At 35.5% G+C, this 26148-nt stretch overlaps 1 protein-coding gene across 4 annotated transcripts in view; it reads left to right on the top strand.

Annotated features, from left to right (window-relative positions):
- LOC132140610 (ras-specific guanine nucleotide-releasing factor RalGPS1-like) overlaps positions 1-26148 on the top strand; it is a 134402-nt gene that overhangs the window by 33610 nt on the left and 74644 nt on the right. For all 4 annotated transcript variants that reach the window (XM_059549430.1, XM_059549426.1, XM_059549428.1 and 1 more), the window contains exons 5-8: positions 1561-1644; positions 8808-8897; positions 10778-10870; positions 24651-24777. In XM_059549430.1, the coding sequence (XP_059405413.1) occupies positions 1561-1644; positions 8808-8897; positions 10778-10870; positions 24651-24777 (394 nt within the window). The remainder of the gene's footprint in view (positions 1-1560; positions 1645-8807; positions 8898-10777; positions 10871-24650; positions 24778-26148) is intronic.

Here is a 26148-nt window from a genome sequence, read left to right as displayed (position 1 = left end):
GTGCGTCCACTTTAGTGCCAGGCATTCTGGGAATGAAAGTGAAAACACGACTTTTGACCTCTCACATGTCTTTCTTTTTTTGCTTGGGTGTTCTTCAAGTGTTCACTGTGAGCTCATATGGCCACCTGCAGAGCCCAGGGCTCCTTCACTTCATCAAACCCTTTTGTGTTTGTTTTTTTCTCTCTTCATCTCAGACTTAGCCATATTTACTCTGGCCAAACCCCCCTAAGCAGTTATGAAACGTTTTATTGGAGTTTTAGGAAATTGCATGAAGATTTTATTAATGTAACATTTTCAGCAAAGCCTCAGTATGAGAGGTTCTGGTTTGATTGTACATATTTCATATTGCGCATGTGTCTCTCGTTAGACAGCTTACGTTTGGCTCCAAATGTTTATTTATTTCATTCAGCACAGACTTAATTTTTTTCATCAAATCCTGTGTGGAGCATCTTTTGTTTGTACTGAAATATAAAATCTGGTCACTGGAAAACAACCATGAAAAGCAGACCTGTGACTCCACACGGTTTTAATTATTAATCCAAATCTACATATTAGCTTATTAACCTTACTGTCTTACTTAAAGAATGGCTTCTTGTCATTGCAATTATTAATGTGATGATAAAAATGACGTTAAATTATATTATGTGTGTGGGGGTATTTTCTAATTGACTTATTTTGTTTTTATTTTCCATTTTATTTATTTTAAAATGTTCTTATTTACTACTTATTTATTTATTTATTTATTTATTATTTTGTAATTTCTGTAATTATTAAAACTTACTTTCATATATATATATATATATATATATATATATATATATATATATATATATATATAATTTTTTTATTTTATTTATTTATTTGTTTTTATTAATTTTTTTTACATGTATTTACTTAATTTATGTTGGAAGTACAGTTTGCTTGAGTATCGTTATGTACCTAGTGTCGAATAAAAATATTCCTTTTTCCCAAAAATGTAATTTCTTTAAATGGACTTACTAAAATAAGTGACAATTGTCATGAGTTTCAACCCTGACTAAAAACTATAGGACCTTTTGAGAGGCATCTGGAAAATGACAGATGATCGTTCTCTAATTGTCTTTTTTGCAGTGTCAGTAATCATTTGTGACATTGTATAAATAGAGGATAATTGCGAACAGATTAGTTTAGCTGAACTAGTGGGTAAGCTGCAAATGAAGTAAACTCACAGAAAGTCTGTCACATCCAGTTCACTTGGGGGGTTTGAGTGTTGAAAAAATAATTCAGACAATCTGCATAATTATAGATTGGCCCAGGAAACTTGAGATCTTCCACAAAGCTGGAAGAACATGAAATCATCACTGAAACAGGGTTCGGTTACACTTGGTTTAAATAACGGGGCTCCACAGTGAGATTATTCTGCTTCCTCTAAAGCCTGCTGTCAATCAAAGGCTCTGTATGCTAGAGCTTCTCATTACCAACAGTCATAAAAAAAAAACCTTCAAACCTAAACATTGCAATTAAGTCTATTGACTGTATTTGCTGTCTTAATTGTGGTTGTTTGTGTCTGTTGTGTTGTAGGAGCTTGCTAGCTGTGGCTGGAACAAAAAGGAGAAACACATTTTGGCTCCTAATGTTGTTGCCTTCACACGGAGATTTAACCAGGTAAGATGATTGGCTTTGTTTTGTTTTTATTTATTGTTTGTTTGTTGTTGTTTTTTTCATTGGTAAGTTTTTTTTTTCTTTTATTAAATTATAATTAAATATATTCATTTTTATTTTATTGCACTAATTTTTTTTATTTGCATTTATTTTGTAAGTTCAGTTCTGTATCTTTATTTTATTTATTCAATTATTTATTCTAATATTGCCACTAGTGGTGCACAAAGAATTTTTTTTTTCTGACCACAACATAAAAAAATATTCCAAGAAATCTTATATTATATCATATCATATCATATCATATCATATATCATATCATATCATATTATTAAAGCAAATCAATTAAATCAGCTTGTTATTGTGACACCGTATCAGACTGAAGCAGATCATTTAATTAACACTGATCTTGACTAGGGTTGCAAAGGGGTGGAAAATGTCTGGTAAATTTCCAGAAACTTTCCCAAAATCCCTGGAATATTCCAAAAAAATCTGGAAAGTTTCCAGAATGTCTAGAATAGATCTGAAATTGACTGGAAATGTTCCACTCTTTTTGCAAGCCTAATCTTGACTGATACTGATATGATGGAGGTATTGTTCATCCGAGTTGTCATCTCAGTGAAATGCCGCACTGATTTATTTATATATTAATTTAGTTTTCCAGACGTGAAGCGGATATAAAGTGTGTTTTTGGCTGGGATGTAGCTGATATAATGCCAGCAGACTGCGAAGTGTGCCACAAAACCATTATCGACCTGATGACCCGCAGCTTTGGGACTTAATAGGTGCTGGAAATACTGTTAACAGCTCTCACACGGGCAGATGTCCAACTTTTCCACCTCTTTATCCTGTTTAAGGGAAAATAGGGATGCATTGTTGGCCAAGCGTTGCTGTGCTGTTACATTAAGTCAACATTCATCTTGTTGTTTCGTATGTTCTTTGTCATGATTCTTACATTTTCGCTCTAACAAATCATTTAGCAAAAACACATTGCACTTAAAGGAATAGTTCACCCAAAATGAAAATTTGCTTAAAATTTACTCACCCTCAGGCCATCCAAGATGTAGGTGAGTTTGCTTCTTCATCAAATTTAAAGAAATGTAGCTGTGACGAGTGGGGCGGGGCCGAGTGACGTGGGAGCGAGGCCGGTGGGGTGATTGGAGATGAACTACACCTGTTCGACCCACTGCCGGTCTCGAGGCCCACTGAGGAGATGGAAGGATATAAAACTGGAGCGACGACAGTAAAGGACGAGAGAGGACCAGGCCTGGGCATTATTTTAGGTTTTGGTTTTATTTTGTGCGCACCAGTCGTCCGTGAGGGGCTGGTGCGCTGTTTTGTTTATTTTGTGATTATTAAAGTGTTTGATTGTCCGCCGGTTCCCGCCTCCTTCTTCCCGATGATTAGGAAGTTTTAATTCATTACAGTAGCATTATATCACTTGCTCACCAATGAATGCTCTGCAGTGAATGGGTGCCGTCAGAATGAGAGTCTAAACGGCTGATAATCCACAAGTAATCCACAGCACTCCAGTACATCAGTTAATGTCTTGTGAAACCAAAAAATGTGTGATGTTTTTAACTTCAAACCATTGCTTCTCCAAAACTCCAAATATGACTCCATATTCCATAAGAATGCTTCAGTTAGAGGAAAAAAATCCATCTCCTGTTGTCTCTCACATATAAAATCCACCCACATATTTCTTTAGAGCTGTTTTGGCTTGATCGGTGCTGATTTCTCTCCTGATTCAGACAAGACATCTTTTGCACTGGAGAAAACAATATTATGGAAAGAGGGCTCCTATTTTAGCTGGAAGCAATTATTTAAAGCTAAAAACATATTAATTGTGATTTGTTTCTCATAAGCATTCAACTTTTCACTACGCAAGATGTTAACTGATGGACTGGAGAGGTGTGGTGTGGATTACTGTGATGTTTTTATCAGCTGTTTAGACTCTCATTCTGACGGCACCCATTCACTGCAGAGCATCCATTGATGAGAAAGTGATGTAATGCTATATTTCTCAGAATTTGACGAAGAATGGACTGAGGGAGAGGACATTTTAAACAAATTTTCATTTTTGGGTGAACTATTGCTTTAATAATTATTTGTTTAAATATATTGTTTTGAAATGCATCAAGTAAATGAATGCACTATGATATTTCGATTTTACCATATAGCATGGGATTACAAATCAACTTCACTTCCCTGTTTTCTTACAGTTTTTCTGCCAATCGGCTCTTTTTGTGTGTGTTTATGCTCAATTGTATGGAGCTGTTTTTTTTTTTGTTCTCCAAAAACTGTCTCCAAGTTCCCCAGCCTTTAGCTCCAGTAGTAAAACTCAACTCTCACGCCTCATAGGAATCCATTTTGTTCATGGAATTAATTTTGACATTTAAAATGTTGTTTGATATTCAAACTTGGTGATGCTGTTGGTTTAGAACACTTAAGAAGCTATTAATTATAAAACCAAAAGGAAGTTCGGTCTTCAAGATAATTTAAAAGCATTTGGCCATAAATTAATTTGAACTAAATTTCTTGTTTCAATGTACTGCTTACAGTTCTGCTTATTTATGAAGTTTCAGCCTGGAATTAATTTGATTTAAATCCGAAAACTTATTAGATGTTGTGTACCAATTTTTCATATTCACAGTTTTGTGAAAGTGCTATAAAAGTGCAAAGAAGACATTTAACATTTCCCACTTGACACCCTTTTAGCTTTATGGCACACATTTAATGAGACAATTTGTGTGTGGAAATTACATAAAAGCATCAAGTTCCCTGCTGCACATTTTCCGTTTGAAACGGTCTTCATGTGTGCAACTCACCTCAGTCAGTCTCACAGGATTTCTTCTGTCTTGGCTGTTGACGGAGTTGGGTTCATGACATCATTTAGCCAAACATGATGAGCTGGCTTCCAGACCTTCGGAAAGATGGATCGGCTTTGAGACTCATTTCTTGGCCACCCAAGAGTGCGTCTCGCTTTAAACAATGTCTGTCGTTTGATGTGCTGTAACCAACAACCCCAAGCCCTATAGTTCTTGTAAAGGCTAGAGAGTGTGCAGTTTTAGTGATAAGTCAAGTATCACCATTACTGTTGCTCATATTAGGTTTTGATTTGAACAAATCCCTAACTCGGTCATTAGTATTAGATATTAGTGACATCAGGGTGACGAGTTTGGCAAGGATGCACAATTAATAGAAATAAATTTGGATTGCAAAAAAACACAGCAAGCCCGGATTTATTATTATTATTATTATATTTTATTGTATTGCATTACATTTCTTTAATATTATTTTTTTTTATTTTACAGTGAAATATTACAATAGTAATTTATTTTAGTTTTTTAGTAATTCTTATTTTTATTTTGTATATTGTTTTTGAATGGCATTTTAAATCACAATCTCATCTTATGTAATGTAATGTAAAAATGTTAAATCAAATTATTGTTTTATAATATACAATAGTAATTTATTTAGTTTTTAGTTTTTAATTTTATTTCATAGTACCAATAATAATAATAATAACAATAACAACAACAACCATTATTATTATTATTATTATTATCATTATTATAACTATATTATTATATATTATTTTTATTATTTTTTAATTTGGGGCAAATTTTGCAGCCCTGAAAACAAGCATACTTTTTTAAATAGCATTTTAAATAACAATCTTATTTTATGTTATGTAATGTAAAAATGTTGAATCAAATTATTATATTATATTATATTATATTTTTTTTGTTTTAAATTTTATTTCATAGTACCAATAATAATAACAACCATTACTGTTATTATTATTATTATTATTATTTTTTTTTTTTTTAAGTGATCTTTTAAACTGCAGTCACATTTTGAACAGGAAGTCCTGCATCCCTTCTCAAGACCCCTGCTAAATGTCTAATCGAGTTTGTCTGTGTAATAAATCAGCTCTATATTTTTAGTGAAATCAGGTGAGCAGGAACTGTACATGGAAACATTGTGCTCCATCGTCATGGCAACTGAGCAGAAACTTCGGCGCTAAAAACATTGTAGCACTCTTTGCCAGTTCATCATTTATGGAGCAGGAACAGATGCTTTTAGAGGCATTTTGAAGGCATTATGGGTAGAAATGAACCAGATGAGCTCACCCTCTTTCATGAAGGGGGTCGCAGCTTTACGCTTTGGTAAAACCCACTTTACAGCCACTTTAGACAAAGAGCCGTGATCTCTGAGCCAGTTTCTCCAAAGGTTTCTATACCAACCAGAGCTCTTATAATGTGAAAATGATTTGATAATGAGCTATAGACTATGACATCATTGCACACGGTCTAGCTAGCGAAGCGGTGTTCATATATTTCAAGCTAATATGATATGCCTGTGAAGTTCCCTGGAAAACTTGACCTCTTGGCCTACATTTTTGAAGCTCATTTTCTTTAGATCATAACTCAGTGACTATGACTCGAGCGTTGCATGTTTATCCTAATAAAGATGACACTGAAGTGTCTGTTAACATTTAGAAAATGAAAGAGGAGGAGTTTGGAAATTATGTCAGGATTTGCACAATGTTTTCTCAGGATAACCAGTGAAATTTATTATTTTTAAAATGTTGACATGAGGGGGATGACATTAAATAATCCAATGAAATAAGCATTTTTCTTGCTCGCACTAAAGGTTTTTTTTTTTTTGGAGCCATGTTGAGATCCTAATATAAATCTTCTGGAACTGAACCATGTATGGTCTTAAATTGAGATACCTAAAGAAAAGTTTGTTAAGAACCAATTCTGAAAGATATTAATAAACATTTAAAGGCATGTCAACAAAAAAAAGAAAAAAAGATTTTTAAGGTTTTACTAACAGCCCCACCAATGTCTGTGTAAAAAATGATGCTACCATCTTTCTAAAGTCATTATTTTCCTGCCCATATTTGCCTCCAAATCTCAGATTTAAAAAAAGAAAAAAAGACATTTTGACTCTTCTCTGCAAAATACTTTATGTACTTTTAATACTTTGGCTTTCATCACTATCTATGTATGTCATTCTTGAGATTAAATGTTATCAAAATCAGAGAATTTTAGCCAGAAAGTTTCTTAAATTTGGTTGATTTGACACAGAATGACAAAATTCACTCAGTTTCACTACAAATATTGAAGTTTGCAATTTAATACTTTACTAATGTAATTACATTAAGATTCAGATATATGCAATTGGACCATGTATGGTTTTAAAAATAGCAAAAGAAACAACCAAAATCCAAAGGGTATTAGGAAATATGTAACACGTCTTGTATTATAGACATGCCAACTTTCGGGGGCATATAAAGCATCAAGGATTGCTTAAGTCAACATATTTTGCTAATAGACCTGACAATATCTGTAAAAATATCAGTGATGCTGCCGTATTATTATTTGGCTCCAAATTGCAGGTTAATTATCTCTTTGACTCCCCCACCACCTTATAAAATAGCATCTTTAAATATTCAAATATTTTGGCCTTTGTCACTATTTATGTTTGTCTGTCTTCAGAAATTTTTTACATTTGGATGATTCGACAGAGAATGACCCTATATAGTAGTAACTACAAATATTTAAGTAATTGAAACCCGTCTTTAATTAATTTATTTCCATCGTCAGACAGCATGGGCTCCACGCAACATTCTCATTTAATAAATAAAGATATCTAGTGAAGCCCCTCATACGAGTCTATGTAGATTTGAAACCGAGAGCTTGCGTAATTCTTGGTCTAAACCTTGCTGTACTCGCTAGCTTTAATGTGTTCTTTGAAGGATGAAAGTCAGGGGTTAAACTATGTGCCCTTTTTCTCCATCATGTTGTGGAAGCTTTGACTCCCTGAGCGTCGATGGTAAAGACATCACTTGCTTGGACGGTTCAGTCCATATATTCTCTTTGTACAGATATTTTTACTATTCCTTGGGGAGTTCTGCACCCGTTTGCTGGTTGTGAACAATTTGAATGGTTTTAGCGTTTTATTTTTCCTCTGATAAAGCAGCAAAAGACAAGAGAACTTGACTTCAAAGACTTGAAAGTAGGCTTTTTAGACTTAATCTTAGATGTCTCTGCAGTTTTTATTTAATTGCATTTTTTATTGTGTCTAAGAAGATTCCAATCCTGATGCAGTCAGTACACATTTTAGTGTAGGATTTACAAAAATGTTACAAAAACACCTATTTTCACTCAGGAATTGCTAGTAAATTTCACAAATAAATACAAAGAAACTGTATTAAATTAAACTAGAAAACTTTTTTTCTTGTCAAATGTTTTCCAATAATCTTTTTCATTAAAACTTGCAATATTTGTATAGTGTACCTGCAATGACCTGCTTTGTTCAACAATGCCAGTTTCTTTCAAAATATTTGTCAGACATGAAGTAGTTTCTCGAGTTTGATTCCCCTTGCGTGAAATATAACCGAGGCAGCTTTTGAGGAAATTGTTGAGGTTTGTTACCTGACTCCCGTTATGTTGCAATAGTTCCCTGTGGCAGAAATCTTAAACTATTTACTACGGTCCGAATCACTCAGCCTTCATCTGCTTTCTACTTTAGTTATTTTCTTTTTTTATTTGGCATCCGCTTGCATTGGCGTCTCTGCCAAGTGAAGTCTGTGCACTCTGCGTTCTGTGTTTGCCGTACAATTATAATCAGAGCGGAGTGTCTCGTATTTCTGTCATTACATAACAACACTTTCCTCCATCTCATTTCCAGCATTTTTGTTTTTGTCTGTCAGAAATGGTTTTTCCACAAGATATGGTTTGCCTCCAGTTGAGTTTCCCGTCATAGGTTAAACCGCAGATGAAAACTTGACTTATTGCTGTCCTGTGACGTGACCTCGGCTGACCTCTTTTGATTCTTTTTGAGTCTGCTTCTCTTTTGATCATTCATTTATTTATAAATATTAAATATTTATTTATTTCCCTTAAATTATTTATTTATTCACTTCAAATTTCTGTTTATGTATTTGCCATTATTTGGGAAGATCACCTTTCCATCATAAAATGCATTTGCAAAACCTCCTGCTGAAAACTTCTCTGAAGCCAAGCATTTTAATGCACGTAGGCATCATAGTGGTGCATTTTATCTAATGACATGCTCATTGTTTTCAGCTGTTTATTAAAAGTATTTATGAGTCTTCTTTTGCACAAGTTTTGAAACTTTTCTCATCTCTTCAGGTGAGCTTCTGGTTGGTGCGGGAAATCCTGACCGCTCAAACACTGAAGATCCGTGCCGAGATCCTGAGCCACTTTATCAAGATTGCAAAGGTACATTAATGAACAGCTGTTTGTTTACACAATCATAATCTTATTGCATGAATAAGAAACATAAAAGATTGCTAATCAACCAAATTCTGTTTCAAGTACATCATATACAGTATGGTGGTCATAATGAACGCCACAATGTCAAAGATACCAGAAGAATATTCTTTGAAACTCTTCAGTCATTTGTGCAGCAACTACATTTCCCATCATGCAGTGCGACCTTAGAATGTGTTCATAACTAGGTGTCTTTGAAGAAAGCTTTTCTGAAACTCTGTTTTGTTGTTGATGTCTTAAAATGCTGTCTATGTAGGCAGATCCCCATGATTTGAAACAGATCTAAAGAGCAATCAAAGCTTTTACAGTGAATTTGCTTTAGACATACTGTAGAAATGTTACACTAATGATGTTTAATGTTCTAGCTAGATGTGTGTTAGTCTGTCCAGCTTTGACGGTTCACCTTATTAGTGTGCACTAGAGAGGGATCTGCTTTGAAATTAGGTTTGGTACACTAAACAATTAACATCGAAACATCGCTTCCAGTTAAAACACAAGTCCTCTATCTGTAATACAGCTTTCTCCAGTGGAAAGTCATCTGGTCTGAATCAGGAGAGAAATCTGCACAGATCAAACACCGTTTACTAGCCAAAACAGCTCTCGACAAATAAGAGGGTTGATTTTGATTTGAGAGACAACAGAAGATGGACTTTTTTACAGGAGGAAGTGTTATTATGGACCTGTATTTTGGCCAGAAGTGATGGTTTAAAGTTAAAACCGTCTTCGTGATGTTTTTGTTTCTTTCAAACATGGAGCTTTTCACTTGACAAGACATTAATTGATGGACTGGAGTAGTGTGGATTACTTGTAGATGATAAAAAAAAAAAACCTGTCAATTCTGTGTGAACTATTCCTTCAAACGTGACGTGCAATTTTCTCAGAGTAATTTATTTTTTTTCACAGTTTAATATGCAGATACTAAAACATTGTTATTGTTTTTGGAAACATGCAAGTGGCACAGAAATGGCACGCTTCACTTTTAATGCAGTTGAACACGCAGTGTGAAGAGTTTGGTTTAGTTTTTATCTTAAACTTGATAAGTACTCTAACAAATGTTTGCCCGTCTTTCATCTGGATGAAGACTGCAGTTGAAGAGCCCTTCGCTGTTTTGTCTTCATCTCAGTAAACTCATCAAAACAAGCCACGTCAGTGGAGCGGCTGGAATATCATCCTTCAGAAATCTCAGAGGAACACTTTTGACAGAACAAAAGCTGAAAAAACCCCTCAGATTGTAGTCATCATTTGCTGAAGGGAGCACAAAGCAGTTTTCCATCATTCTAGAGTTTGTTGGGTCTTCATTGTGGGAGTAATGATGAAAGCAGGTCCGAATCTTCCTGAAGGTCACTGTCTTTTAGTGGACGACGTCCAATAGGAGAGCAGTAATGGGAGATTTGAGTGTGGGCGGTAGCTGTGACATCATCTAACCTAACAAACAGACAGTAGTACATGTCTGCTTCGCTAAAAGTGCATTTTTCAGCATTTTCACAAATTGCTAACGAATTTAAACTTTATGAAGAAATTCTCGTTACATAGGCTTAATGGCAAAACATGATGAATCGAAGCAGTTGCCATATGAATGCAAACAATTATTTTCTTCTGTATTTTTGTGTTGCTTTGCTATACAAGCATCTAGTCATTCTTAAGTTACAGTTACTTCAGAAACAAACTGACATAACGGGTCAAGTCCACTTTGTTTCTGTAGCGGGAATGTTGTGTCACAGTTATAAAAAAATAATTTGACTTAACTTAGCTTTTAAAACCCTTTGTGGTTTGTGCATTGAGTTTTCTGAACTGTATATCAATTCATCACTTGCTCTCTATGTCTGCAGAAACTTCTAGAGCTGAATAACCTTCATTCTATGGTGTCTGTGGTGTCGGGATTGCAAAGCGCTCCCATCTTTAGACTCAGCAAGACCTGGGCGGTAAGAAACACACTCAACAGTTATTGGCAAGCTGTCTGAATGACAAAATCCAAACCTGCACCCTAAGAGACACTGTTTTCTTATTTACTTTATTCAATGAATCAGACTCTCCTCAAGAAACCGTTCTCTGTTCACTTTCAGCTCACTTTTGGGAATGGCTTTCTCCCCAGAGTAAAGCGAAATAAAGCCAGACTCGTCACAGACCTCAACCCTTTGGCTGTTTAATCATAATGTCTGAATTATACAAATGTGTTGCTCATACATCACGATAATTACACTTTCCCCACTTTGCCCACTTAGTCCTGTAATTATTTTTCCCTGCTCACTTTGAAACTGAAGGTTTTTAACACAAGCGTCCGTCATTTAAAATGGAAAGTTGCTCTTTAAAATCTTAACGTTGCGGAAAGAAACGTGGAATCCAAAAATAACACTTTTCTCATCCTACTGTATACTGTATGGCTTTCAATAAGTGTCGATTGCAGAAAACATTAGTCCTAATTAGTGATGATCCCAAAATAAACTTTTGGATGAATCAAAGTTATGTAGGAACTGGGATGAAATCCGTAAACGATCCGAAACCACTGTTTGAAATGCACTATACTTCAAAAGTTTAGGGTTGGTATGAATTTTTTGTTTTTGAAAGTCTTTTATTCTCACCAAAGCTGCATTGATTTGGTCAAATAAAAATAGAGTAAAATCAGCTATATATATTCACTTATGATCAATTCAGTGCATCCTTGCTGAATAAAAGTAACATTTAGGCTACTTTTGAACAATAGTGTAAACTACATCAGTTTGATACAACAGCTCAGTAACGTATCACGCAAAAGTAGGATGGACTGACACAGTTTGACTGTACATTAGTATTTCTTGGATTTTATCCTCTTGCATCAGATTAAAACCGGGATTGTCAGACCATCATTTCTGCACAGTATTGCTTTAAATCATTTTGGGTCATAGTCAAAACGTCCCATTTTGGTGTCTGCATCAAATTAAATTTACGAAAGTGATTTTATACACATTAAATTAAAATAATGTGCCTACTTGAATATTTAAAATAGCTTCTAATCAAAATAAAATGTCAAGATATTTGTAAATCAATGTTCATCCGCATACACCATTTATGTAAAAATGAAACAACATACGTATAATGACCTGTACTTTCTAAAATGTATAAAATAAAAGTGGTCATATTAAATGTAACTATATTTTAAATGATTAAGAACTTAGTGGCAAAGATTTGTAAAGATTTAAAATGACAGTCAATTAGTTTTGGGTGCTTTTGACCTGTGTTTTTGAATATGAAGTCATGCATTATGTTGCAGTTTCCAGCTGGTCAGTAAAAAAACTTGCCGAAACCAGTTTATTTCTCACATGTTGTGCTTAGTGAGTCTCTGGTTTGGAAATTTGAGTGCTTGATAATGACAAGTTTAGTGACGGACGTCTGATCATGCCGTTCTTTCTGCCACTATTGATCAGGATGATCATGAAAACAGAAGGGCTTCACCATTTAACTTTTTACTCCAATATAGAACTGGAAAACATTGAAAATGATTTTTGCCACTGCTTCAAGAAATGACTGTTTAAAGCCGGATTGCTGTATCACGCCAGTGACATCCAGTGCTTTTCTTTGAGTCTGGAAGCATGGAGGAGCTTGTGAGCTTGAGGACTGAATGTCTGGGTGCGTGTTTTTTGCCGTTGGATCCTCTTGCACTTCATGTCTGATTCCAGATGACCACTTCCCCTAACAATTAACAGATGTTTGTAATATGGAAAGAAATGATGCTCTTAGGATGTGTTCATCATTAAAGCAGCAGATGAATAATTTCCTGCACTTTCATCCAATGGACAGTATGACCTAGAACTAGAAATGTATTTTCCGCTTGAATTTGGTCACCGCTCGATGGCTGTGTTTTAAAACCTCACTGAGTACTGCCTTAGCAGCGTCCCAACTTAACTGAAATTAAAGCCTTTTTAAGTGGCCCTCAGGTTTGTGCGCCATTCAGAACTGAATTTAGAATGCATTTTAAATTCCAGTTCTGTTTCTGATTTTGAATTTGAGCTAACTAACAGGAAGCAGAATTCAAAATTTGCATTTGAATTTAAGGAAGGGCAGTTCAAATCAATAAATAAATAAATAAAATAAAAACTTTGTACTAAAAGCAAGTTTTGATTGATTAAAATTTTGAAAAAAATTAAAGTTTAAAACGCTTTAGAAATCTTTATCTTTATGAACAGAATTCAGTTGTTTAGGGTCATTTGAGATTTTTAAATGTTTCTCTTTTTTGATCATTTATTTCTTAATAAAACAGAAAAACCAGTAATATTGTGAAATATTACAATTCAAAATAATTATTTTATATGTAAATATATTTTAAAATCTAATTTGTTCCTATGTTGCAAAGCTTAATTTTCAGCAGCTATTACTCCAGTACATTAATAATAAATACATAATAAATGAAATAAGGATTATTGAAGTATGATTATTAAAGTAAAATAAAAAAGGTGAATTTATTTATTTAATTGCATAATATATTTACAATCATGTAATTATAGTATACTTATAATCAACATTTCTTTCACTCCATATGCCTTCTTTTATTTTTTATATTTTTATATTTTATGATTGCTTTACTTTATATGATGTGATATTTTACAGAAGTTTTCTACATATTATGGAAGCTTGTTTCTGCAACTGTATAAAACAAATTATTTCAGTTCAGTTTTTTTTCCCTCACAATTTAAGCTTTTTATTTTTCTGAATTGCAAGATATAAACTTGGTATTGCAAGAAATAAGTCAGAATTCTGAGTTTATATCTTGCAGTTCTGATTTTTTTTTCTCATATAAAAAGTCGCAGCTAGGCTTCCATATGTTATTGCCTTAAAATTTAGCCACAAGATATACCGTTACACTACCTGTGTTTTTAAAAGAACCCTCTGCTCACTGGGTTTTGGCCCGATGTGGATGCATTGGTCTGATCAATAATGCGTCTTAAACTCAGTGACTCTTCAGAATGCAGTGTTTTTGCTTTTCCGTTAATGATTTCTTTAGCTGCAGATTTATTTCTCTGTGTTGGCTGTGGATGATGCCAAGATCAACTATGCAGGCAGGTTTATGGCCCTGTCCGTCCACCCTTAGAGGAGCACCAGGGACACTCTGTCCTTTAAAAGCAGTTCCACAGCCGTCGAGAAGGTCCGTGGCGCCGGAGGTTTGGCTTTGGTCGAGGTGACGTGGATGGGAGGGATTCGTTTATGTACAGCTTAAGAAATACGAACATATCTGTTATAATATGAAGCCCAGATTTATATATAATATGCAAGGGATTGCACATAAAATTTGATGTCAAGGGAACAGCAACAGAAAATGACTTCTTGAATTATTGTGATTCCATATACAGTAGATAATATTATAATGTGCAAAGGCTTGCTTCACTGAAGTTGCTGCTCGTGCTTGCACTATGATCTCACTATAGGTGTGATGCAACAGGCTTCCAAGGAAAAGTAATTAATCTGTCCACATTTGCAGGGAAATTTCACCCAAGAATGAAAATGATCATTTACTTCTCCTCAGTTTGGTTAATATTACAGCTCATGTAGAGTGGCCCTAAAGTACATCAGAAGACTACAGAACAACTTGACTTTATGTCAGGATTTATCATATGCAATTCATGAAGTGCACCACTGTTCAAAAGTTTTTTTTTTTTTTTTTTTATGAGAAAGAAATTAACACTTTTATTCAGCAAGGATGCGTTAAGTTGATCAAATATGACATTTAAGTCATTTATAATGTAACAAAATAGTTTCTATTTCAAATAAATGTTGTTTGTTTGAACTTTAGATTCATCAAAGAATCTGAAAAATACAATGTATCGCAGTTTCCACAAAAAATATAAAGAACCATTTTTACGCATCAAATCAGCACATTGTGTTGATTTCTTTTGTGCAGTTAATACCAATTCCATTTGAAACAATTGACAGCAGTGTTATTTTAGTATTTTGTGTATACTATTGTAGTTTTTATTAATATTTTGGATTAACCTTTATTTTTTAATTTCAATTTTAGTTCAATTATTTTGTCATTTTTTTGTGCTCTGGTAAAAAAAAAAGAAGTTTTAATAGATATTATACATGTTCATTAAATATTAGTATTTAGATTAAATGTATTGCTATTTCAGTTCAGTTTATTTCATATTTTTATAATCGTTTTAGAAATAGTTAACAATAATAACCCTGACTGGCAGCCCTACATTAGCTTTTTAGCTCAATATCACGTCTTGATTTGAACACTAACGGCTCGTATTAAACTGGCTTGTAACTCGTCACACACCATGTGTGCTACATGAATGATACCTCAGCCATCCACAATGGTGAATGGTGAATTTTGGCAAGCATTACTGAAGAAAACAGGAAAGTATTACATGGTTAGCTAAACCACTTTACGGCCCATCTGCAGGTATGAGCTGGATGTGATTTGACTGTTCTGTATTGAAAGCAGTCCATGTCTAATTAGTCCTGAGGGACCAGTAGCACTTGTTTTATCCCCGAGTTTCCAGTAACCGATGCGTCTTTCCTTGCACCTGCTCTCTCAGCCAGAGACCTCCAGATGCTTTTGCCAAGTCATGCACACATTTTCCTGCTCTTTATAGCACAGAACACAAGCATTTTCAGCGGCTTTGTTGCAAAAGGGTTATTTCAGTCCCTGCTGTTGTTTAAAAAAGTAATGTCAAACGCAGAAGAAATATTACCCAGTGTTCTCCGGTAGGGTTAGCCTGTCGTTCGAGAGCTTTTCAGCAGCTGGCACTGAGAAAATGGACATGAATCATAGATTGAGCTAATACTGGCTGATATTCGATGTTAGGCATGCTGAAACCAGCTGAAACATGGTATATATCCGCTTTCAACAGCTTAAAGCCCAGAACCACCGCTAACAAGAATGTTTTCCAAAACTGTGATTTCAGTGAGCTCTGACCTTTACCGAAAGAAACTCTGTTAGCTGCATTTCTGGCTTCATTGATGGGGAAAGTTAGAGTTCTGAGGACATTCATTTTATTTATTTATCTTTGCATGCAAGAAAATCTCACTTGCAGATACAGACGGTCTCATGATTGTAGTTGATTTGTCTTGGGTTTTGATCAATGTATGCTTCATCCCATATTCTCCACTGATTTCCTGGCAGACAGGTTGATGATCTTCAAAGCTGCTTTTGTTGGTAGAGCAACATGCACTGCAATATTTGTGTGTGGTGTTGTGTCAGAGACTGCAGAATGACAAGATGGTGCACTCACACTACAATGAATGAGAGAAAGTGCAACACGCAGCATGGCAGAATAAGTCTCGTTTTCTAAATTAAATGACCACGGAGTTAACAGACTTTCCTCAAAAGGGACATAGTTGCAATCAGAGATATGTTCATAGCGTTTAACTGTATTTAGTGCTGCCATGTAGTGCAGTGCATCTAAAAGTGTGACAAAACGGCGATGAAACTGCGCAGCGAAACCGCAAAGAAGCAGGACTTTTGACGTTTCTTTTCATTTTCCTGTGATTTATCTGAGGTGTGCAATTATTTTCAGGGAAACGCACGGTGAACGTAGTTCCCAGCAGCTCTCCTGACTGCATTACAGTTCCATATCACTTCGCATAGTTAAACTGTAATAACAGTCACGCAGTTTGCACAAAAAGGTGTTGTCAGCGCTGCCCTGACGATTTGATCAGTTAGCCTATATAGTGTTGCAACTTTAAGGCTACACATGACATTTCCCACTAGCGAGGAGACGGCGCTGTTTAGAGATGCAAAGAGGTAACATTAGCCTAATTCACACAAGCTCTCTCTCCCTCTCTCTCTCTCTCTCTCTCTCTCTCTCTCTCTCTCTCTCTCTTTGGATCTAGCAAAAGAGGCACTGGATGAGATGCAGAAGAAATAGTCCTACTCACAATAGCGATTCAAGTACAAAAACCAGACGAATCCCTTGAAATATATCATCTGATCGATGTCTTGAGGTGTGGTAACCATAGTATAATCGGAATAATTGACTCCGGGCCGTTGAATTATTAGAAAAATAATGCAATGGCCACTCCGCATGCATTATTTTTCTAATAATTAAACGGCCCGGAATAAATTATTACTTATATACATATATATATAATTATTATTATTTTTTATTATTATTATTTTAATTTTTCTTCTTATGGAAGTCTGTAGCAGATAGATCGATAGATAGGTAATTGAACTGTAATTTAAAAAGCTTTCTCAATTCAGTTCTGAATGGAAACATATGCAAAGAGAAACAGACGAATGATTTAAAATCAATGTCATCATGATGATGTCAGTCTCTCTCAGCTGGACACATCTGTGAGAATGCGGTTTGTTTGTGGACAACGGCTCAGTATTCAGCTCCATAGTTTGACACACAACTCCAGGCTGTTGTCCTGAACTGCTCCCTGAGCAGCTGGACTCTGGACTTCCTGTCAGGCAGATGTCAGGTGTTCAGACTTTTCCACACTTATACTCTTTCTACGACCACACAAAGGCCACATTCTACAACCGAATTGAGTGCTGAAAAATTCAGGTAGCGACAATTACATTTACAGAAATTCTATGTAGTGTAGCCAGACTGGAGTCAAACTGAACAAGTAGTTGTCAATGACGTATTTTAAATATGTATCAGAGTTGTGTCTTTTCTGTATGTGCACTGAAGAAATCACATGGTTCATTTGGACTCATTAGTGCTGCCAAATCTTACTAGAAAATACATCATAAGAGCAATCCCATAATAAACTCAAATCCAAATGTGTTATTTTGGAGATAAGCTGTGTTACCATAACTTGCCTGTTTTATTAACTCCATAATGTTATTTGCTTTAGGAGCCAAGCCCAAACAACAAACCCAGAGACACGTAATAAGCATCACTTATAATAAGTGGACATGGCAACCCTTCAAGAGTGCGCTCTGTGCAGTAGTCTTCCAAACATTAACAAAATATGATGGCTCTGTGGACGGTGGTTTAGTTAAAATCTCCAAACATATTTAGTCTTTGGTTGCTGTAAAAAAATAGCAGGTGCTAAAAGTGCGAGAGTTCAGGTCTTTGCAGTCTGAATTTCTCGTCTGACATTTTCGCATGTTAAAAAATAAATATGATCGGACGTAGTCAACACACTGCCTTAGAAACTTTCTCAAGTCATAAAAAAAGTGATAATAAAAGAGATTCTCTGAAGTATTTAAATGCGGTTGGAACTTTCGAGTGTGTACTGTACATGGCCATAGTCTCAACATCAGCATCAGATTTAAACATTCAATTCCTTTAAATTCCACTTCCCATCATTCTAATTTCAATTTCAAATCCGGTCCTGAATGTTGTGACCAGATCAATTCAAATCCACACTGTACGGTAATTGTAGTGGAACTAATTCTTCAGCTCTGAATTTTGCACAAGCCTGGTTTCAAGCAGAAAGCTCGGAACTGATCTTATAATTGGAGCGATGTTTTCTTGGACCTGAAAGCACTCTGGCTTTTTAATTGACAGACGATCAAAGCTTGATTTCAGAAGCCTGGTTTGTAGCATTGAGACGTTACACTGGCTGTTAATCCATCTGACAGTGTTTCCACTGATCGTCTCGCTGGCGTGTCCGCTTTCATGTGTGATGGTGGAATAAAGGCCTTTCTGCCAGGATTCTTTGTTTCAGTTCTTCTCTGCGTTAAACGTTAATGATTACAGTGGTAGGAGGCGTCTGTGAGGCATGTAATGACATAAACCATTTGTTCTAGCCTGTTAAATAAAAACGCATGCAAATTTTTATAAGTCATTGCTTTTAATATCCTGATGTTTGGACACGGTCAAAGAATGTGCCTAAATCTCACGAAGCCTGTCAAAAAATTTTCCAAGTTATATTTCAGCCTGAAAACTCATGAAAAAGAAAATTGCAGAAGAAAGATGAAGAAACTTTTTTTTTTTTTTTTTTAAAGTTTATCATGCAGAGATTAGATCATCTCTGAATGTGCTGTGAATTGAATGCACACGTTTGATGGTGAAGGAGACAAATTACTTTTATAACTTGTAAAATAAAATAAAAAATGTATAATATTATCACAATGCATTAATTTAATTTTTTACACTATAATTGCAACTATATTAACTGTATATGTAATGATGCTGAAAATGTCATATATATATTAGGGCTGGGCAAGTTAACACGATGATCGAGACTCTGGATTCTGAGCATAACTAGTTTTTCTGTAACAAACTATAAAATATATACATTGATAAATGGCTTGTTTTATATTTAATTTAATTAGATTAATGTTATAAGGTGAGATTTAAGCTACAATAAATATTTTAAACTGCTACTATTTAAAAGGAACACTGCTGTAAAAAGCACCTTATTTGTTTAAAGTGATGCAAACCAAATGTTATTACACATTTGTTCATATAGCAGTAGGCCTACTTTTAAATGAAAAAAGTGCACAATACACTACTTTTGAATGCATTATTAGTTTTTTCCATAACAATGCGATTATTTGCGATTAAACAATCGAGATAAAACGATTATTGCGCCCCATTCCACCCCCTTTTTGCATTTTATTGCATTTTATTTTACTGACAGTTTAATTATTTTCAATAATTTTCAATAATTTTGTGGTCTTTTTGTTTGTTTGAAATTCTGCTGGTCTCTACAATGTAGATGTCATAGCAACCGTATTTACAGAAAATACATATTTGATATGTATCACTTTCTTTAAATAAATCACTCATATAAAGTTTTGGTCATATGGCACCTCATAATCGTGTTAAATAATCGCGATTACAATATTTACCAAGATAATCGTGATTATGATTTTTGTCATAATCGAGCAGCCCTAGTTTACATATAATAATAGCTCAATATTTTAAGTCATATTGTTTATTGTTATTGCAATATCTGATGATTCCAAGCAGCGAGGCCTAGTGTGTGTGTGTGTGTGTGTGTGTGTGGGTGTGTGTGTGTGTGCGCGTGTGTGCTTGTGTTTCCTATACAGTGCTTCCTCTTTCATTGCAATCCATCTGTATTCTCAGAGGAAATCATGCACCATCTCTTCCCACCTCATTCATCCATCACATTTTCCATCTCAATCAAATCTGCTCACCACAAACATGAAACATGACACAGTGTCTTCCGAAACTTCTTATCCCACTGCCAACTATAACACCAAGATGCTGACTTTCCCGATTTCATATCCCATTCCTTGTATCCCATTCCATATTCCATTTTATCGGCTCACTCTTAAGTTTCCATGCTGGGTGAGTTGAGTTACTGTATGTCTTTATAGTATCCGTCCTCAGTTTTCTTTAGCTTTGCTTTCTGACGTCCATCTAGCTTAGTCTGAAATCCCATCATAAAAATGTTCCTATGCAGCCACTAAAAGGATATTTGTCTGCTTGCTTGTTGGGAAGGGTCATGTCTTTGTGGAGTGATGTATTAGCAGGCTGTCTGCGCTGTCTGAACATGAACTGAAGGAAATTTCCTCTTGTGCAGTGTTTTTTTTCACCAATCCCGCTGTGCGCCTTTTACAGAATATCCATGTAATCGACATTTCCACCTACCAAGTGAAGACTTTATTTTCTTACACTTAGTGGCATTTGGACAGTCATACCTATTCCTATTGTTCATACTAAAGGTTAGTAATTGGAACAAATGTATTAATGGTTTCTTCTGAAAATGTTGAGGTGCATTCCTGTAGCTAATCATAGCATGTCATGGGTTTGATTCCTAGAGAATGCATGAACTGTAAACTTTAAAAAGTAAACTTTGAATACTTAGGCCCAATCCCAATTCTATTTTATACCCCTTCCCCTTCCCCTACCCAACCGCCTACCCCTTCCCCTTGTCCCTTAAAACAGAATGTCAAGGGGTAGGGGAGAAGATATTCCCCTAAGGATTGGGACACCACTACCATGAGGTCACACGTCATCAGCGTTCGTCGTCTAGCTCTTACAATACACACATATACTGGTGTGCTGGTGTGCATTAGAGCCTTTAATTATCGTTCTGTATTAATGAGCTGCTTACTGACACACACACATATCAGAAATCGCGCAGCTCACACATCCAGGAGAAAATAAACTTGTCAACGCTGCCCCACGACTTTCATTAAATACAGTTTAAATACTGAATCACTACATTATATTTTCCAGCAACAAGAGGATACAATCACTGTTTTTAAGTAAACTCACTCTAAAAAGATAAACGCACAGAAGCGAATACATGCAACTTCCATTTCTCTTTCTCTCTCTCTCTCTCTCTCTCTCTCTCTCTCTCTCTCTCTCTCTCAAATAGGTAATATTGGAAAGTGGTTTATGATTTCTAATTATTGGGGGGATATGTCTACGGCAGTTATCGCCCTGATCAGACATGTGCTGTGGCACTATCATGCAGTCTGTAATGATATGGCGTTAGCAAATATTAGCGATTTTTTGCAAACATTTCTTTGAGTAACATGACCGTTAATATGAACTCACAATTGAATGTAACATAAAACAAATGATTACTTTTCGTTAAAATCTTTATTTATGCTAAAAAAGCTTACATTTATGTGTCTTTTTGTTTGCTGTGGCAGCCATGTTGCCGTGATAATTCATACCCCTTCGTTTGAAGTGTGGTCCCGAAAAATCTTCGTTTGAAGGGCTATCTGGCCCTTCCCCTTACCCCTTCCCCTCCAACCAAAAGAGATTTGAGACACCCCTACCCCTTCACGTGAACGCGCGAAACAGAGGGGTAGGGGAAAGGGGAAGGGCTAAGGGGTAGAATTGGGATTGGGATATTCTTTTAGAAGATATTTTTGATACACTTTATTTCTATGTATGTAAACTAGCTAAATAACTAAATTAAATAAATAAACAAATAAACAGCCAAACAGTAAGATTTATTCATTTGTTATATAGCAAGAATGCATTAAATTAATCAAAAGTGACAGTACAGACATTTGTCACAAAAGATTTCGGTTTCAAATAAACGCTGTTCTTTTTATCTTTACGTTTTTATTCATCATTCTTTAAGTTCATCAAAGAATCCTGAAATCCAGATGTTTCCACAAAAACTTCCACAACTGTTGTCAACACTGATAATAATCAGAAATGTTTCTTGAAGGGGAAATCATCATATTAGAATGATTTCTGAAGATCATGTGAAGACTGAAGTAATGACGCTGAAAATACAGCATCATTAAATAATCTTGCTGAGCATATGAGACTTCTTTCAAAAACTACTTTTGAACTGTATACTTAAATTGTATACCTTTTGCCAATAACATGTATGTTAGTGCTTTTTTTTTTTTTCAAATCTATATATTTGTTCAGCGGTTTGAGTGCCTTGACTTGTCTTGATGTTTCCTTGTCAGTGTCTTGAGCCCAAGTGCTCCACAGGTCTGTGGTTTGCCCACAGTTTTCTGTAGTAGTCAGGGGAATTTGAAATGTGTCTATTTCTTCCCATCATGAGGTATTTACCACTGCAAATCTACAAGCCTTTAGCATTGTTCCCTTGAGCCTCGTAAACCAATGAGATCGCAGCTTCCATGATCTTATGGCGTGACCAGCCGGAGTCATTATTAATGAGGCACATGTATGGAGGCGCGAGTGTCTCCTGAGTTTTGCACCATATGGCTTTGGAGTTGTTGGTTGTATTTTGAAACAAGCTGGGTGGCCAGAGGTACAGTATAAACTAATAAACCTATCGGGAAAAGCAAGCCCAAATGTTTAGATGTTTTGCAATAGTTTGGTTTTCGGTTTCTTTTTAGATGTTATAGCACTTGCACAGTGGAGAATTTTTTTTTCTGTCATTTAATTTGTCATCACCAAACAGTCCAAAAGAGACATGTTTGCGTTCACATGCCTGCATGGAGTTTAGTTCTGAACCAAGATGGTTACCAAATATTAGCTTCATCTTCAGGACAGTTTGACCCAGCTTTAGCTTACAAATGATTGACTATGTTACAGATCTTAAGGGCTTTAACCTCCAGAAATGATATGCATGTGTGTTTTCAGAGTGTTTAACGTAGGTCAAACCCAGGGCATGACTGCTAACAGCTGTGAGGCCTAAAATAAGCATCAGAAAACAATTGGTCTGATGGTTTCCCTCCACAGGCTGTTCATTCACTCGGGACGGGCTGCTAGAAACCGTTTGTTTGCATTTACTTATCGTGTTGAGAAGGTCCCTCTTAGGGTTGTGCCAATAGACGATAGAATCGCGTATCGACGATAGTCAGAGATATCAACATAAGCAGATGTCTCTGTCGATAGTCAAGACGATATTAGGCTCATTCTCCTATTAATGCCTGTTAATTATAATTATTTTTATTTTATTAGATGGCCTATTGTAATTCGGCTATCAAACTGCCCAGCTATTTCACTTAAGCACACCACATTTCACACACACACACACACACACACACACACACACACACACACACGCAAATGAGGATTAGAACCTGTAGCCGGTGATGTCTCCATCCACAAACAGACGTACATCGTCTGCAGATATAAGGTATCTCATTGCACTTTAACAAGTTATCTGAATGGCCTGTGTATGTGCAATATTTTAAACGAGCCCTCATTAACTGAGTTTAATGTCACAGTTATGTTAGAGTGCATCTTGTTTCTGTGGCGTGCATCAAGCTCGTCATGAGGCGCGCGGTCCGGAGTGCTGTATGACTGATGCAGCAGTTCAATTCAACTTTACTCCAAATATATCAACTTACCTGTTTTAGATACTTTATATTTAACGTCTTCGCTAATGTCCAATATTAGTGGTAAACTGTTGGACTTTAGATGAAATCTACTGGTTTTCACCGTTGACTGATTTTGCAGAACATTTAATCTGATAACTTCCCTGCGCAGATGCGGCGTCACAGGATGCGCGATATGACAGTTGTGTCCGACTATATATGAACTAGCTGTTTTAATTACAGTATTTTTAAATTTTACGTTAGTTTATCAGTATGTTTGTAAGTATTTGTTTTCCATAGGCTCTCTCTCGGGCACCTGTGCGGTTTAAAACACCAAATAGTTATGATATGACAAGAAGAAAGAGTCTCTCTCTTGCTCCACCCGTGCACGATAATATCGTGTATCGTCGATCTCACAGGCTGATGATATGACGATTTGAAAAATGAACATATCACCCAACACTAGTCCCTCTTTATGATCCACCAGCTGTGCATTGAAACGCTGTTTTAACCATTTATTTCTTCTTTAATTTTGTGACTTTCTTATTAAGGTTCATGAATGTGCGTGCAGTGTTTTTGGAAATGCTGTCCGAATTTTGCTTACATCGATTGTGTTAGGGGTCAAATTGGCCTCCATTGGTTTCCAAGCAATTTGCCAAAAATCAAGGCCTTGAAAAACAGTGAAGTGTCTGGTAAAAATCAAAAATCTTTTATTGTAGCTTGCCAAACATAAAATATTAATTGCATGAGAGCTTATGGAACTTAAAACTCAAAGCTTACTTGAAACTGAAGACTTGTCTTCTGAATCATCCAAAGAGAATTGAATGCTTCTTCATCTGTTTGAGTTTCACTGTCAGAAATCTGTGAGAGGATGGTTTGTTGGATCTTATTCAATTGTGTGTCATAGCACTGAAAGTGTGAGAAACCCATTGTGTCGGGTGTCGGATTTACTTTTCTATTTCCACTCAGAAATTGCTATTAAATTGCACAGATAATTAAACCGAAATGGCAAGTAAAATTGAAATAAACATGGAAACTTCAAGTAAAACAGCTTCTGATCAGTGCTGCAACTTCCTGTTTTCCTTCAGCTGATCAGCCGGAAGGACAAGGCCACGTTTGAGAAGCTGGACTATCTGATCTCTAAAGAGGAGAACTGTGCCAGGATGAGAGAGTACATCCGCTCCCTCAAGATGGTGCCCTGCATCCCTTACCTGGGTGAGTCTTCATCTGTCTGCTCTCGCTCAGTCTGGAAGAATGATCTCTTTAACATCTGCCTGAGTGAGAGAACAGGGTTTGTCTGGTTACTGCTGTCCTGTTTGCATCTGCTGGTAGATTCTGTAAATACATCATATCCTTCTACAAATCTTTCTACAAGTATTTCTAGCTGAATACAAGTATTAATTTCTTTGAAAAAACACTCACAAAACTTTTGTGTGTATATATATGATTTTTCAATGTATTATGGTAGGTCTTATTCTTTTTTTAAAGATTCATAAAAGCTTGAAATCGACTTATGTCTATATTCATACATACAATGTATCTCATCTGGACATTTGAACATACGGAGATACTGAGTCATCATTTCATAAACACATTGAACTTAAATCATGCATTAAAACGTTCTGATGCGAAATGTCACATTCAATTAAATGCAGCAGTTTACGTAAGAATATAGAAATGTATTCTGTTCATGTTTCGTGGGGCCAGATGCTTGTACTTAATTCTGTTGTTTCATGAAATGTGTGGAAAGCTACAAGCACTGTTTTCTCAGCCTTTAGATTTCTGATTCTGTCTTTGAGCTCTTGATTATAAAAAAATATATAATGGCAATTTTGATCATTTTACAGAGTTTCTAAAACATAATGATATATTTTATATATTTTTCAATATGATATCTTGCTTGGAACAAATATTCTCAGTGTTTAAATATGAAACATACAATTCAGGTTAGTTATTTTGTTTGGTTTTTATTTGAGGTATTTGTCAGTGTTTTCCCACGTTCTCTCACTCTAATGCACATTGAACTCCATTGTTTGTGCTTTGAACTCTATCTGTCTATCTCAGAGAGATCACAGACGTACGGTTCTCATTACCTCACAGATTCTCAGTTAGTCTGGAGACTCAACAATAAATTGATTCCAAACCCTCTGTTACAGGGATATCAGTAATCAGGGAAAACTATGGAAACTATGTCTCATATTCCTCAGCTTAGTCATTTACAGCTGCTCTTCTGATTTAACTCAAATTGGGTGAAGATGGAGGCAAGCGCATATTAAAAGCTCATATCAGGTACTCTGGGTTTGATTTCTAGGTGCTGTTGTTTTAGGCTTGTCTAAGCATTTCTTGGAGAGAATGTTCTCATGTTCTTGCAGTTCTTGGACATGTACAGGTGCATCTCAATAAATTAGAATGTCGTGGAAAAGTTCATTTATTTCAGTACTTCAGCTTCACAAATTGTGAAACTCGTGTATTAAATAAATTCAGTGCACACAGACTGAAGTAGTTTAAGTCTTTGGTTCTTTTAATTGTGATGATTTTGGCTCACATTTAACAAAATGTTAAATAAAGGAACTTTTCCCACGACAT

The sequence above is a fragment of the Carassius carassius genome, chromosome 5, assembly GCF_963082965.1.
Source record: "Carassius carassius chromosome 5, fCarCar2.1, whole genome shotgun sequence".
Taxonomy (NCBI): Eukaryota; Metazoa; Chordata; class Actinopteri; order Cypriniformes; family Cyprinidae; genus Carassius; species Carassius carassius.
The sequence above is the reverse complement of the archived record's forward strand: the minus strand, read 5'-3'. Positions and strand labels throughout refer to the sequence as shown.